This window comes from Rana temporaria, chromosome 1, assembly GCF_905171775.1.
Source record: "Rana temporaria chromosome 1, aRanTem1.1, whole genome shotgun sequence".
In the NCBI taxonomy this organism is placed as follows: Eukaryota; Metazoa; Chordata; class Amphibia; order Anura; family Ranidae; genus Rana; species Rana temporaria.
The window spans coordinates 180,256,985-180,272,248 of NC_053489.1; the positions used below are offsets into that span (position 1 = coordinate 180,256,985).

At 45.5% G+C, this 15,264-nt stretch overlaps 1 protein-coding gene across 1 annotated transcript in view; it reads left to right on the plus strand.

Moving 5' to 3' along the window:
• Nucleotides 1-251: 251 nt before the first annotated feature.
• The window catches only part of TMEM120B (transmembrane protein 120B), a 121,502-nt gene continuing 106,489 nt past the window's right edge, over nt 252-15,264 (plus strand). The window contains exon 1 of the mRNA XM_040346946.1: nt 252-417. Within this exon, the coding sequence (XP_040202880.1) occupies nt 355-417 (63 nt within the window). The 5' untranslated portion in view covers nt 252-354. The remainder of the gene's footprint in view (nt 418-15,264) is intronic.

Sequence of the window (15,264 nt, forward strand, 5' to 3'; positions counted from 1 at the left end):
TTTACACAGCTTCCAAACTTTTTTGGAAATACGGTTATATATATATATTTTTTATTATTTTAGGAACTGACCTAACCTGCAAATCATGATCTCTAGCTTCCTAAACTGCATAGTTGCAGAGAGTTTTGCAGCCATAGAGCATACAATGGAGTAAGCAGTCCAGGATTACTTCCATTCCCTTGCACAGGGCACTTTCCTCAGTCTGAGGAGGATTACAAAGAACTGACAGATGAGACCAGTGCGCATGCGCTGACTCCTCCTCGCTGTCTGGACGGTGGCTTGGCTCCTGGAGTTGGGAGGTGACGTCAGGTGTGAGCGTGGCTGCAGAGGCCGGGGAAGCTTTGGTCTCCTAACATGTCCTTACACAAGTGTCAGGAAGAATGGGAGGAATTGGAGAAGGAATTCAAACAGCTTCAGGTAAGGAAGAGCCGGGGACGTGCTACGAGTTGGCTTAGTTCCCCTAGAAATGCACGCCTGCTATGGGAGCTCCTCCGTGGGGGTCCGTGCTGAATAATGGAAGGGGAGCCGGGGATAGAGCGCTATTGTCTTCTATGTTGTGTGTATGAGGAGAACGCTGGGAAATCTCATTCTATTCTCACTGCTATCATTTATCACTTGTGTCATGTACTGTATACATTGTCAGTCCTTCAGCTGGGTGCTGCTTGTTGGTGGATCCTGGTCCTACATTCTATAGAACAGGAGATCCTGTACTGTATGTCTGCTGAGCCATAGACTGCCCTTTACACTGACAGACTGGGGGGGGCAGTCCTATGGAGCGTCACACCACCAATGTGGGCCATCCTGCCCACTGGCCTTGTCTGCCTGACCACCTGGGGGGTGTCCTGCCCACTGGCCTCATCTGCCTGACCACCTGGGCGGGGGGTCCTGCCCACTGGCCTCATCTGCCTGACCACCTGGGCGGGGGTCCTGCCCACTGGCCTCATCTGCTTGACCACCTGGGGGGCGTCCTGCCCAATGGCCTCGTCTGCCTGACCACCTGGGCGGGGGGTCCTGCCCACTGGCCTCATCTGCTTGACCACCTGGGGGGCGTCCTGCCCAATGGCCTCGTCTGCCTGACCACCTGGGGGGCGTCCTGCCCAATGGCCTCGTCTGCCTGACCACCTGGGCGGGGGGTCCTGCCCAATGTCCTCGTCTGCCAGACCACCTGGGGGGCGTCCTGCCCAATGGCCTCGTCTGCCAGACCACCTGGGGGGGGTGTCCTGCCCACTGGCCTCGTCTGCCAGACCACCTGGGCGGGGGGTCCTGCCCACTGGCCTCGTCTGCCAGACCACCTGGGGGGCGTCCTGACCAATGGCCTCGTCTGCCAGACCACCTGGGGGGCGTCCTGCCCAATGGCCTCGTCTGCCAGACCACCTGGGGGGCGTCCTGCCCAATGGCCTCGTCTGCCAGACCACCTGGGGGGAGTGGCCTGTGCAACGACATACCACCAGAGGGGGGGACGGGATGTCCTGCCCATTCACCATATATGCCAGACCACTAAGGGGGGGGGGGGGAGGCGCAGCAGTAGACAGTCTTATCACTGATGGATTTAAATTCAAATTTTGATCCATCTATGACTCGCTTAATTGTGTTTTCACTGACTAAACTTTTACAATGAGATAGATACTCCACAGTCCTACAGCTGACTGTTCTGTACAATGATATAATATACTGTGCCTTGAAAAAGTATTCATACCCCCTTGACATTTTCCCACGTTACAGCCAAAAACATAAATTGTATTTTATGTGATAGACCAACACAAAGTGGCACATAATTTGTGAAGTGGAAGAAAAATGATAAATATTTTTCCAAATAAATATCTATATGAAGTGTGGCGTGCATTTGTATTCAGACCCTTTACTCTGATACCCCTAACTAAAATCTAGTGGAACCAATTGCCTTCAGAAGTCACAGAATTAGTAAATAGAGTCCACTTTGTAATTTAATTTCTGTATAAATACAGCTGTTCTGTGAAGCCCTCCAGAGGTTTGATCGAGAACCTTGGTGAACAAACGGCATCATGAAGGCCAAGGAACACACCAGAAAGGCCAGGGATAAAATTGTGGAGAAGATTAAAGCAGGGTTAGGTTATAAAAAAAAAAAAAAAAAAAAAAATCCCAAGCGTTGGACATCTTACGCAGCATTATTCAATCCATCATCAGAAAATGAAAAGTGTATGACACAACTGCAAACCTGCCAAGATGTGGCCATCCACTTAAACTGACAGGCCGGGCAAAGAAATAATTAATCAGAGAAGCAGCCAAGAGGTAACTCTGGAGGAGCTGCAGAGATCCACAGCTCAGATAGGAGAATCTGCCCACAGGACAACTATTGTGCACTCCACAAATCTGGCCTTTATGGAAGAGTGGCAAGAAGAAAGCCATAAAAGTTCCGTTTACCAAAAGCCATGTGGAAGAAGGTGCTCTGGTCACATGAGACCAAAACCAAAACGCTATGTGTGGTGGAAAACTAACTCTGCACATCACCCTGAACACACCATCCCCACCGTGAGACATGGTGGTGGCAGAATCATGCTGTGGGGATGCTGAGTTGATGGGAAGATGGATGGAGACAAAAACAGGGCAATCTTAGAAGAAAACCTGTCTGCAAAAGACTCGAGACTGGGGTGGAGGTTCACCTTCCAGCAGGACAACGACCCTAAACATACAGCCAGAGCTACAATGGAATGGTTCAGATCAAAACATATTCATGTGTTCGAATGGCCCAGTCAAAGCCCAGACCTAAAACCAATTGAGAATATGTGGCAAGACTTGCAAATTGCTGTTCAGACGCTCTCCATCCAATCTGACAGAGCTTGAGCTATTTTTCTAAGAATAATGGGCAAAAATGTCACGCTCTAGATGGTAGAGATATACACAAATAGACTTGCAATTGCAAAGAAAGGTGGATGTACAAAATATTGGGGGCTGAATACAAATGCACCACACACTTTTCAGATATTTATATGTAAAAAAATTGTAACAATCATTTATCGTTTTCCTTCCACTTTACAATTGTGTCACTTTGTGTTGGTCTATCACATAAAATCCCAATAAAAATACATTTACCGGCGTATAAGACGACTTTCTGGATGCAAAAACATGCATCCAAAGTCGGGGGTCGTCTTATACGCCGGGTACGGTCTCCGTGCTCACTTTTTTTTTCCAGCGTTGACAGTCTCCGTGCTGCGAGCGCGAGCGTGAATGATTTAAAAGACGCTCCTTCTCCACAGTGTTCTGTGATAGGAGGAACACAAATCTTCCCAGCAGCGCCTCTGTTTCTGTGTTCCTCCTATCACAGATGCCTTCTCATCCTCGGACGAGATGAGAAGACGTCCGTGATAGGCGGAAAAGAGAACAGAGGCGCTGCTGGGAAAATTTGTGTTCCGCCTATCACAGAACACTCTGAAGAGAAGGCGCGGCTTTCAAATCATTGACGCTAGCGCTCGCAGCACGGAGACTGTCACCGCCTGCAAAAAAGTGAGTGTTTGCAGTGATTACACTGGGGGGCAACAAGTTCAGGCACAGTGGGGGGGCAAGTGATGGCACAGTGGGGGGCAAGTGATGGCACAGTGGGGGGCAAGTGATGGCATGGGGGGCAAGTGATGGCACAGTGGGGGCATGTAATGTCAGCGGTTCTGGCTACCCCTCAGCTTCCAGAAAGACTAGTAGGAAGGGGGTAGTCTTATACAGTGAGTTTATCCCAAAATCAAAATTTATCCTGGAAAATTAGGGGGTCGTCTTAAACGCCGGAAAATACGGTATATTTTTGGTTGTAACTTGACAAAATGTGGAAAATTTTAAGGGGTATGAATACTTTTTCAAGGCACTGTTTCACAGTCTTTCACTGTGCATTGGTGTGTTTTTTTTTTTTTTTTTTTTTCCATTGACTTTCTTGATCAATCTTATCACTGACTCACTGTATGTCCTGTAGAGTTGCACGATTAATCACTCAAAAAAATTGTGATCTCGATTCAACCCCCCTCACGATCTCTATGCAGAAGTTCCTGATTTCATTCATGTAACAAGCGTAGAGATGTTCCTGCTTTAAAGCAGGTTTTATCTTTGCATGCTTGTGTTTAGAGCTTCTAATTTAATCCTGTTGGATTCTATTTTCTCGAAGTTCACACTAGTGCAATTTCTGACATGACTTCAGTTGCAAAGAATCGCATAACAGAAATAGCATTGTATTCAATGGTGCCACTGCCTGTTCACATACCGACTGATTTTAGTGCGATTTTGTGTCCCATAGACTCTAACCACTTCAATTCCCACCCATAGACATATGACATCCGCAGATGGGATCTCCCATCCTGGGTGGGCGTCATATGGTGTTCCCGGCGGTATAGGGGGAGCGCGCTCCCGCCGAGGAGCCAATGCGTGTGCGTGGCGGCTGCGATTTCCCGCCGGGCACCCAAGATCCCTCGTGGCAGAGCAGGAACGTGGTTCTGTGTGTGTAATCACATAGATCCACATCCTATCAGGGGAGAGGAGACAGATCTTGTGTTCCTAGTATATAAGAACACCGATCGGTCTCCACCCCTAGTCAGTCCTACCCCCCCCACAGTTAGAATCACTCCCTAGGTCATTTAACCCCTTGATCGCCCCCTAGTGTTAACTCCTTCCCCGCCAGTGACAATTATACAGTAATCAGTGCATATTTATAGCACTGATCGCTGTATTAATGTCAATGGTCTCAAAATAGTGTCAAAAGTCTCCGATCTGTCCACCGCAATGTCAGTCATGATAATCGCTGCCATTACTAGTAAAACAAATTAAAATAATAATAATACAAATGCCATCAATCAATAACCATATTAAAAAAATATATTTGGGATATTTATTATAGTAAAAAATATTGTTTTTTTGTTTTATAGTGCAAAAAATATAAACCGCAGAGGTGATCAAATACCACCAAAATAAATCTCTATTTGTGGGGGAAAATAATGATTTAATTTTGGGTACGGTGTTGCATGACCGTGCAATTGTCATTCAAAATGTTACAGCACTAAAAGCTGAAAATTGGCCTGGCTTAAAGGAGACACATACATGTGTTTTTTTAGATGCAATTTTTTATTTATTTTTTTGCCACTTCCCTTAACTATTGTACTCCCTTCAGTTTTAGTGGTAGTAGTTTCCAGTTAGTGCCAAGTCAAAAAATTGCATCCAAAAACGAATAGTGCATCATCTCACTAGTGTGAACCAGGTCTAAACGCAGCTATGCTGACAATAAATACAGGTGGTCCCCGAGTTACAAACAAGATGGGGTCTGTTGGTTTGTTCTTACGTTGAATCGGTTTCTAAGTTGGAACTGGTAAAAAAAATTTAAGTGTAGCTTCAGCCAAAAAATAGATTTTTAAGCTTTTTGGATAGCATAGGGAAGGGTTATCACCAGTGTAACATTTGTTTTGCTGCCTGTGCCCCTGTTCAGAAGATTTCACCTCACTTTCTGTCCCAATGACAATTGGATTTTGAACATTTGGGGTTATTAGGGAAACAAGGATTGGTGATAAAGCATGAGTGGAGAGGAGACAACTTTTCCCCCCAAATAACTCTAATGCCGCGTACACACGACTGTTTTTAATGTCCTAGAAAAAACAAAGATTTTCTCTACATGATTCTTGTCAAGCCTGCCTTGCATACACACGATCGTGGAAAAAAAATGCTGGAGCTAAGCGTGGTGACGTACAACACGTACGACGGCACTATAAAGGGGAAGTTCCATTCAGTTGGCGCCACCCTTTGGGCTGCTTTTGTTGATTTCGTGTTAGTAAAAGTTTGGTGAGAGACGATTTGCGCTTTTCAGTCTATTACAGCGTGACGAATGTACTATCTCCATTACAAACGCTAGTTTTACCAGAACGAGCATTCCCATCTCATAACTTGCTTCTGAGCATGCATGTTTTTTTCACGTCGTTAAAGCCTACACACGACCGTTTTTCACGACGTGAAAAATTAGAGCATGTTCTAAATTTTTAATGCCCATTTTTCACGTCGAGTAAAATGCTCTGGAGCCTACACACGATTGTTTTTAATGACCATTTAAAAAAAGGCATTTTTCACATCATGAAAAACGGTTGTGTGTACGCGGCATTACAGGAGAGAATTTCCCTTCCTAGGGGTAGATTTCCTCTCGCTTCCTGTTGTCTCCTTCCATTTGTAAGTTGGATGTTTGTATGTAGGGGACCGCCTGTACAGGTAAATGCACAGTTTGAATGGAACCACTGGAAAAAGTAATTTACATGCATTTTATATACATTTAGAAATGTCCTCTGAATGTAATTGTATGTTTGATGGCGCCGGTGTGAATGGGGCCCTATTGCAGACTCCAATTTACCTATACTAGAATTCTCCTCTGCAGTCATATCACAAACACTACAATACAATGATATAGTTCTGACCATGGACTCTCCTGTATCTTATCATGGACTTCCCCTTTGTAGTGGTGGAAATTTAACCATGGACTTCCCTGTGCAATCTGTTTAGACTCTCCTGGACAATGATCATTGTTGTACAATGTTTGATTTAATACTATGGAATCTTTTGTACTCTGGTAGAATAATTACTAGTATGGGCTGTCCTGTACAGTGGTTGAATACTGATCATTTACAGCCGGGATCCTCAAACTATGGCCATCCAGCTGTTATAGAACTACACATCCCACAAGGTATTGTAACACTGACATTCCCAGACATGACCTAGGCATGATGGGAATTTTAGTTCCTAAACAACTGGAAGGCCGTAGTTTGAAGACCCATGATTTACAGAGTTGGATCTTATTACTATGTAACCTTTTGTATTATGGTAGATTTTATTAGAAACCTTACCATGGGCTCTCTTGTACTCTACCATGCTCCATACACATTAGGCTTAAAAGAACACCAGTTTCCCTGGCAGAAAAAAAAGTCCATGTAGAGCAGGGATATGCAATTAGAAGACCTCCAACTGTTGCAAAACTACAAGTCCCATCATGCCTCTGGGTGTCATGCTTGTGGCTGTCAGAGTCTAGCTATACCTCATGGGATTTGTAGTTCTACAGATTCCTAATTATAGATTTTTTTTTTGTACAGTTTAGGAGAGTTTTGCGGTTTTTTTTTCTGCCAGAAAACACCAATCGGAAACGCAAACCAGAGTTTTTTTTTTTTTTTTTCCTGCCTCTAAACGTTGAGCTTAAAATATACCTGTAATCGTCTTAATGTGCATGTACACATAAGATAACATTGAGCTGCTTCTACAGGCAAACCGCAAAAAACTCCTGTAGAAACAGCGATTTTTAAGCCAGTGTGCGTGGAGCCTTTGAAATCTTACCATGGACTCCTTTGTACAGTGGAACCTTGGCTTACGAGCATAATCCATTCCAGGAGAATGCTCGTAATCCAAAGCACTCACATATCAAAGTGAGTTTCCCCATAGAAGTCAATGGAAACTAAGAACATTTGTTTCGCATTGTGTTATTCCATGCAATAGAAGTCATGTGTTCAGAGGTGTGGGCGCCGGAGAGATTTGGAAATACTCGGAAACCCTCGAACGGACTATTTCCAAATGGCTCAGAACTGTTCCGAGTGTCACCTCTGGCCAAATGCGGTACTGCACAGCGCAGAGGCTTGAATCCTGCTCGTTTTGCGAAACAACACTCACAAACCGAGTCAGGATTAAAAAAAAAAAAAAAATTTGCTCATCTTTCAAAACGCTCGTAAACCGTTTTAGGCCTCATGTACACTGATGCTGGTAAACGGACGTTTAGGAGCAGTTGGGCATTCTTTTCAACTGCCCCTGAACTCTCCTCTGTTACCTTATCAGTACATGTACACAGGGTCGTTTCTAGGCAGTTGGGTTAGAGGATTTTTTTGGAAAGCAAAAAGAGTTCTGACGCAGAGCTTAGAGGAATTCCAAGTAGGGTTGTCCAGATACCGATACTAGTATCGGTATCGGGACCGATACCGAGTATTTGCGGGAGTACTCGTACTCGCACAAATGCTCCCGATACCTAAATAGAATACTTTTTTTGTATTTATCAACATGTTCTATGAAAATTCTTTGAGTTTTTTACTACTGCGTGACAAGCAAATAAAACATGTTTATTCATTTTTACTCATTTTTATTCTTTTATAATGTCTTGAGTTAGAGTTCTTCATAATTCTAAAGAAAATATCCTTAGTCTGTATTGTGGTTTGAAAACTGTCACATGACATTTAAAAAAAGTATCGGTATTCGGTATCGGCGACTACATGAAAAAAAGTATCGGTACTTGTACTCGGTCCTAAAAAAGTGGTATCGGGACAACCCTAATTCCAAGTGCTAAATGCGGTAATCCACGTTTAGTTTTACCAGGCATTTTTGCTATTTAAATTATTATTTTTTTAGAAACGCTGCTAAACGCAGCATGTAAACACGGCAAAGTGGACTTTTTAAACGTGGGTTACCATCTGTCAAGTTAAATCGTTCAGGAGAGGTTGTAATAACATCCCATGTACATTAAGCCTAAAGCCTCATACACACGATCGGACTTCCATCAGACAAATCCGTGGATTTTGCTTCGAAGGGTGCTGGCCGTGAACTTGTTATGCATACAGACGGCACAACATTTTCAGCCAACAAAACCTAAATGTTTTTTCTCAAGTCGTCTTCCAGGACAGCCTCTGAGACCTTGGGCTCCTCCCTCCGGGACAGTAAACACACACACCCCCACTTCTTTAAAGGCGGATCTCCAGGCCTCCATCTTCAGTTATTTGTGTTTCCTACCGGACGGGAAGGAGCACGCACGCAAGGAACATGGGAGCTCTAGGTCTCAGGACTGTCCTGTAAAGAGCACTTGGCTATGACCTCCTCAGCCTGGGCACCCCTCTGACCTATTAGGGTAGAGTACGGTCGCCGGATCTAATGCTGCCCCTGTGCTCGGAGAGAGTGGGACCATCGGTGGTGTTTGCCCTAACCCCATTACCTTTAGGTTCGGCATACTAGCGGCGGCGGGGGACGCTGACCGGCCAGTATCGTTCCTCCACGTTGGAACGAAAGACTCCGGACTTCCGGAAGCCGAGGGGCGGGGTATGCGTTCCAAGGGAGGGAAGTGACGAGCACTTCCGCCGGAACGACGTCATCGGAGGGCGCCGCGGAGATGCGTTCCGATCTCCTTAAGCGGCACAGCAGAAGAGACATGCCCGGAGCAGGGTGATCCTCGGCCAGGCCGTGAGTATACCCAGCGACATGGAAGAGGCGATCCAGGCTACAGATCCATGCGCAGCAGGCTCCGGTACCTCCCAGGTAAGGTGGTAAGGGAAGACTACACTTACACTGGGAGGTTGGCACTCTTTTTTACTATTTCACTCTCCTAAGGTGGGGAACCTATGGTGGAGGGTTAGGCACACACTCATTCCTTCCTGCACAGAGGTGTTAGGTTAAGGGGATGTTCTAATAGCTTCCTGGTCTGTTGTTTCAGGTTAAAGTGCCCCCTGCACAGACTCCCAGGAAGAAGTGTGCCGTATGTGGGGCAAAAATGAGCATTAATTGGAAGAAGCCAGTATGCCCGGACTGTGTCAGTGACCTAGTTAAGGACGATTCAGCAGCAGAGTGCCGAAAAATCCTGTCTTCCGTTAAGGGTGAATTGGCGGCCACCTTTTCATCATTTAGAGGAATGATGGATAGAGTACAAGTGCCAGCCCCTCTGCCCAGGGCAGCCAGTACCCCTTCCTTGTCGGTTCCGGGACTTCCAGTACAGGAAGAGGAACTAGAAAGATAAGAGAGAGCAAGTGGATGGTCTTATTCGGGTCCAGCCTCTTCCCAGGCAGATTCTGCTTCAGGGTCCGAGGATGGGGAAGATGCCTCCAGGGGATCTAGGTATAGACTGACATTAGAAGACGTGGGAGATCTGCTAAAAGCGATCTATGACATGTTGGAGATTCAGGAGGAGCAAGTCATACTTTCTAAGCATGACCAGATGTATTTAGGGTCTAATGCACAGAAAGCCAGGGTTTTCCCTGTACATAAATCTCTCATTGAATTGATTTTGCTTGGATTGGGAACATCCAGAAAGAAGACCATTCTTTTCGGGAAGTCTTAAGAGGAGATCCCCGTTTGAATCTGACGTCTCTCAACCATGGAATAAAATTCCAAAATTGTATGCACCATTGGCCAAAGTATCAAAAAATACAGATTTGGCCTTTGATGATCTGGGCGCACTGAAGGATCCCATGGATAAGAGGGGGATGTGCTGCTCAAAAGGGCCTGGGACGCCTCATCCATCGGTTTAAAACCAGCCCTAGCGGCTACCTGCGTAGCCAGGAATCTTGAATGCTGGCTTACACAGTTAGTCACATATTTCAGCAGGTACCTCTAGACAGCAACTGCTAGGCTCATTTCCCTTATTGTTTAAGCAGTGGGGTTTTTAGCGGATGCCTCAGCTGAGTCTGTCAGACTTGCAGCCAGATCGGCGGCTTTAGTCAACGCCGCTAGGCGGGCAGTATGGCTTAAGACTTGGCCGGGGGACTCTGGTTCCAAACTAAAACTTTGTGGACTGCCTTTTTCAGGCGATCACTTGTTTGGGCCTGGTCTACAGGAAGCCCTAGAAAGAACCCAGGATAAAAAGAAATCTTTTCCTGAGAAAAAGAAAAAAAGCGACAAACAGTTTTTTCGTGGCTTCAGGCAGCAGAGGTCAGGGCCGGAGCGTGGTCACCCCAAAAAGCACTGGGCAGGGAATAAAGGGAGAGGAGGAATCTTATTTAATCCTCCTCAATCCACCCCAAAACCCCAGTGACACCTTAATCCCTGTGGGAGGAAGATTGGGGGAGTTCCTTCCACAGTGGATTCAGTGTACACCAAGTCCGTTCGTTCTAGATGTCATCAGGAACGGTTACAGGCTGGAATTTGTTTCAATTCCCCCCCCCCCCTATGTTTTTGCTGACCAGGTTGTCAAGAGACCGTGTAAAGGCGGAAGCCCTAAGCCTTTTGTTGGGAGATCTTCTAGACCAGAAGGTCTTGGTGAGGGTTCCTCGGAGGAGGAAGGCCAGGGGAATTACTCACACGTGTTCGTGGTCAAAAAACCTTCTGGGAAGTTCAGGTTGATCCTGAATCTCCGACCCTTGAACAGATTTCTGAGGTACAAAAAATTCCAGATGGAATCGATATTTTCGGTAACAAACTTTTTGTTTCCAGGTTGCTTCCTAGCAACAATAGACCTCAGGGATGCGTATCTCCATATCCCCATACATCGGGAGTATCAGAAATTTTTGAGATTGGCAGTACAGATAGGCTCGGAGGTGATCCATTACCAATTCAGGGCACTTCCCTTCGGCCTAGCCTCCTCTCCGAGGATCTTCACAAAAGTGCTAGCCGAAGCCCTAGCACCCTTAAGGATCAGGGCGATCACGGTAATACCTTACCTGGACGATCTGCTTTTTGTTTCCTCCTCCGGTCCCCAGTTGGAAAAGGACCTAGAGGAGTCCCAGAGGCTACTACGCTCCCTGGGCTGGCTGGTCAAACGGGACAAGTCCCAGCTGATTTCGTCCCAGGAAGTCCTGTACCTGGGGTACAGGATTTCCTCTGTGAAAAGGAAAGTGTTTCTTCCGGTGGAAAAGATTCGGAAGGTAGTGCAGGCAGTGGCTCAGATACAAACCAATCAGGTCACCCTAATCAGGGATGTTATGAGGGTTTTGGGACTTATGTCGGTCTGCTTTCCAGCAGTGCCGTGGGTCAGGCATCACCAGCGCCGGTTACAGAATACGATGCTAAGACAGTGGGATGGCAGGAGAGAAAGTCTAGATCTCCCTATGCGCATCTCAACCAAAGTAAAAAGAACTTTATGGTGGTGGCGGAGCCTCTGCAATTTAGAGATAGGGTTGTCTTGGAATCCGCTCACGGCCATAGTAGTGACTACGGATGCCAGCGCGCTTGAGTGGGGAGCCCACCTGGGTGGCAGCTTGGCTCAAGGCTCCTGGTCTCCGAGAGATGCTCAACGGTCTTCAAACCAGAAAGAACTTCTCGCAGTCCTAAGGGCAATAGAGTCCTTCCAGACCTTGATATCAGGGAGGCATCTGCAGGTCAGGACGGACAACGTGGCTACCGTCGCATATTTAAACAAGCAGGGGGGCACAAGGAGCCCTCCCCTGCAGGCCATTGCAGACAGGATAATGAACTGGGCGGAAATAAACTTGTCTTTCCTGTCGGCAGTTCATCTAAAGGGTTCTCACAATACTCTGGCGGATTTTCTGAGTCGGCAGCCAGTCAGCCAGGTCGAGTGGTCCCTAAATGCGGAGGTATTCAACCAGATAGTGTCCCACTGGGGGGAGCCAGAGGTGGACCTTTTCGCATCTCAAAAAAACAGGAAAGTGATGAAATTATTTTCCATCCACCCTCAGGACCTAGCCATAGGGGTAGACGCCTTTGCCAATCCCTGGAGCTTCAGACTAGCTTACGCCTTTCCACCGATAAGGCTGATAGCCAGAGTCCTTCAGAAGTTTCTGGTAGAATCCACGGACTTGATCATAGTAATGCCATTCTGGCCCAAGCGACCATGGTTCGCCAACCTGAGGAGATTAGCTGTGGATCCTCCTTGGACCCTTCCAGTAAGGGAAGACCTAATTTCCCTGGGGCCGGTTCTTCACCCAGAAATAGGGAAATTAAATCTCACAGCTTGGTATCTGAAGAACAGCTGTTGATATCTCATGGGTTCTCAGAAAGAGTGGTTAAAACACTCTTGGAATGCCGCAAACCTGTTACCAGGGCCATTTATGGCAAGGTCTGGAAAAAATTTAGTTCCTGGCAGGCGGAACGAGGGATTCTTCAGCCTAGTGTTCCGATAGTATTGGAATTCCTGCAAGCAGGGGTTGATTTAGGTCTATCTGCCAGCACCTTAAAGGTGCAGACGGCGGCCCTGAGTGTATTTCTTGAGTTTCCTCTCCAGAAAAATCAATTCATAAAGAACTTTTTCAAGGCTTTAGCAAGGTCCAAGCCAGTTAAAGTAAGAGCTTGTCCTTCCTGGGATCTGTCCCTAGTCCTTAGGGCACTTACCAGAGTCCCTTTTGAACCCCTGGAGAAAATATCTCTAAAATATTTAAGTTTAAAAACTATTTTTTTGATAGCGATCACCTCGGCCAGGAGGGTCAGTGATCTGCAGGCCCTGTCAATTCAGGAACTTTTCTGTTAGTTCTGGAGGATAAGATAATTCTTAAGACAGATCCTTCTTTTCTACCCAAAGTGGCGTCCACTTTTCATAGGACACAGGATATTATTTTGCCCACCTTTCGTTCCGCCTCAGAAGGTAATGAGGAGGAAGCTATTAGCTTATTAGATGTCAAAAGATGTCTCCTAAGTTATTTAGAGGCCACTAAAAATTTCAGGCACTCTGAATCCCTTTTCATTAATTTTGCGGGAGCCCGCAAAGGATATAGGGCTTCTAAATCGTCCATGGCAAGGTGGCGATCACAGAAGCTTACCAGTCAGAGGGTAGGCAACGCCCTTTGGTTAAGGCACACTCGACCCGGGCAGTCTCGGCATCATGGGCGGAGAAGGCTGGAGCGTCACTGGAAGACATTTGCAAAGCAGCGGGATGGTCATCTTCCTCCACGTTCGCCAGGCACTACAGGTTAGACCTGCTATCGGACATGGATCAGGCGTTTGGACGCAAGGTCCTCCAGGCAGTTGCCCCCCCCCCCTAACAAGTAAGTGTTTTTTTGCTTATCATCTCAGAGGCTGTCCTGGAAGACAACTTGAGAAAACCGGAGTTAGGCTTACCGGTAACTCTGTTTCTAGGAGTCTTCCAGGACAGCCGGGGTTTCCCACCCGGGGTATTTACCTAGGTATCTGAGGTATGAACTGACGTTGTGTTAGTGTATTATGTCTTTCAGAGCCTTCCGGTAGTTTCTTGTATGAACTGAAGATGGAGGCCTGGAGGACCGCCTTTAAAGAAGATGTTTACCGTTCTTTTTGATCGACTGATTCAATTACTTTACTTTTATGGGTCATAGTCATTTTGTATTGACACAAGCTGACCCGGCATGACTGTCATATATCATTGGTCAACAACATGTAGTCTGAGATATACACACATTTTTTCAAACGGTATGTACCTTTTTATGTTCATTTATTCAGGTTTTTACTTTTTACTACACCCCCCCCCCCTTTTTTTTCCCCTTTGAGGATAGACATGAGTACATGCCAGCATGGTTTATCATTTACACACACATTGATCCTAATATTTGAATCGTAACATTGCTCCTAAACACATTGACCGATTTAATTTAATGTCGTTCATAGGATACATACTTTGGTCGTTCGTTGTAATACATGCTAGGACGATGCCAAGCTCATTAACTGATTTACTACATTCTTTCTAAACATATCGACATTGACAGATTTATTTAGGTTTTTTCATGGGATACATATTTTGGTTACTTGCCATAGTACATGCCAGTTTGGGGTAATGGCAATACAATAGTGGCCAAATAGTCACTAATAACATGAGGTCCTATACATAGACAATATATATAGATTCACTTTCATTTTTATATTTCCATACAGCTTTTGCTGTGATGTACTATATTTATCGGCGTATAACACGCACCCTAACTTTAAGATGGAAGTTTCAGGAAAAAAACTTTCCACAGCCCCCTGCGTATAACACTCAGGCACAGCTTACCCTCTATATTCAGGGTAAAAAAGTGAGTGTTATATGGCAATAAATACAGTATATTCCTCCTATTTTTTCTATTTTCCCTTCTTGTGTCCCACTCAATTTGTTCTGTATTTACATCGATCTAAATTTAACATTTAATACAGAGATTATTCTCATTTTATAGAGCGGCTTTTTCTGATATACAGTGTCCATCCAGTCTTCGCGTGGTTCTTCCTTCCTCCCAATCTTGAGATTTCTACTATATTTTTCCATACCCATTCATTTCTTTTTGCCCATCACATATGAATGATTATATCATTATCGAAACATTTAAACTATTGGATTTATTTTTTATCGGATTTTATAACTCCTTGTGGCTACTAAATGAATGGGTACGGATGCACATAATGTATTTTGTGCATGTAAAAATAATATACATTTTAATTTGTTTTTATATAGCATATGTCAGGGCTCGACAAATCCCGGGCGCCAGGTCGCCATGGCGACTAGAAATAGGGTCCTGGCGACTTGAATTGGAAGGGGGGTAAAAAAAAAAAAAAAAAAAAAAATTTTTTTTTTTTTTTTTGTGAGCTGGGGCCATCTGGTGGTGAGCCGTTGGTATTACAAGTTATTACCACCAGATGTGAGCTGGCGCCATC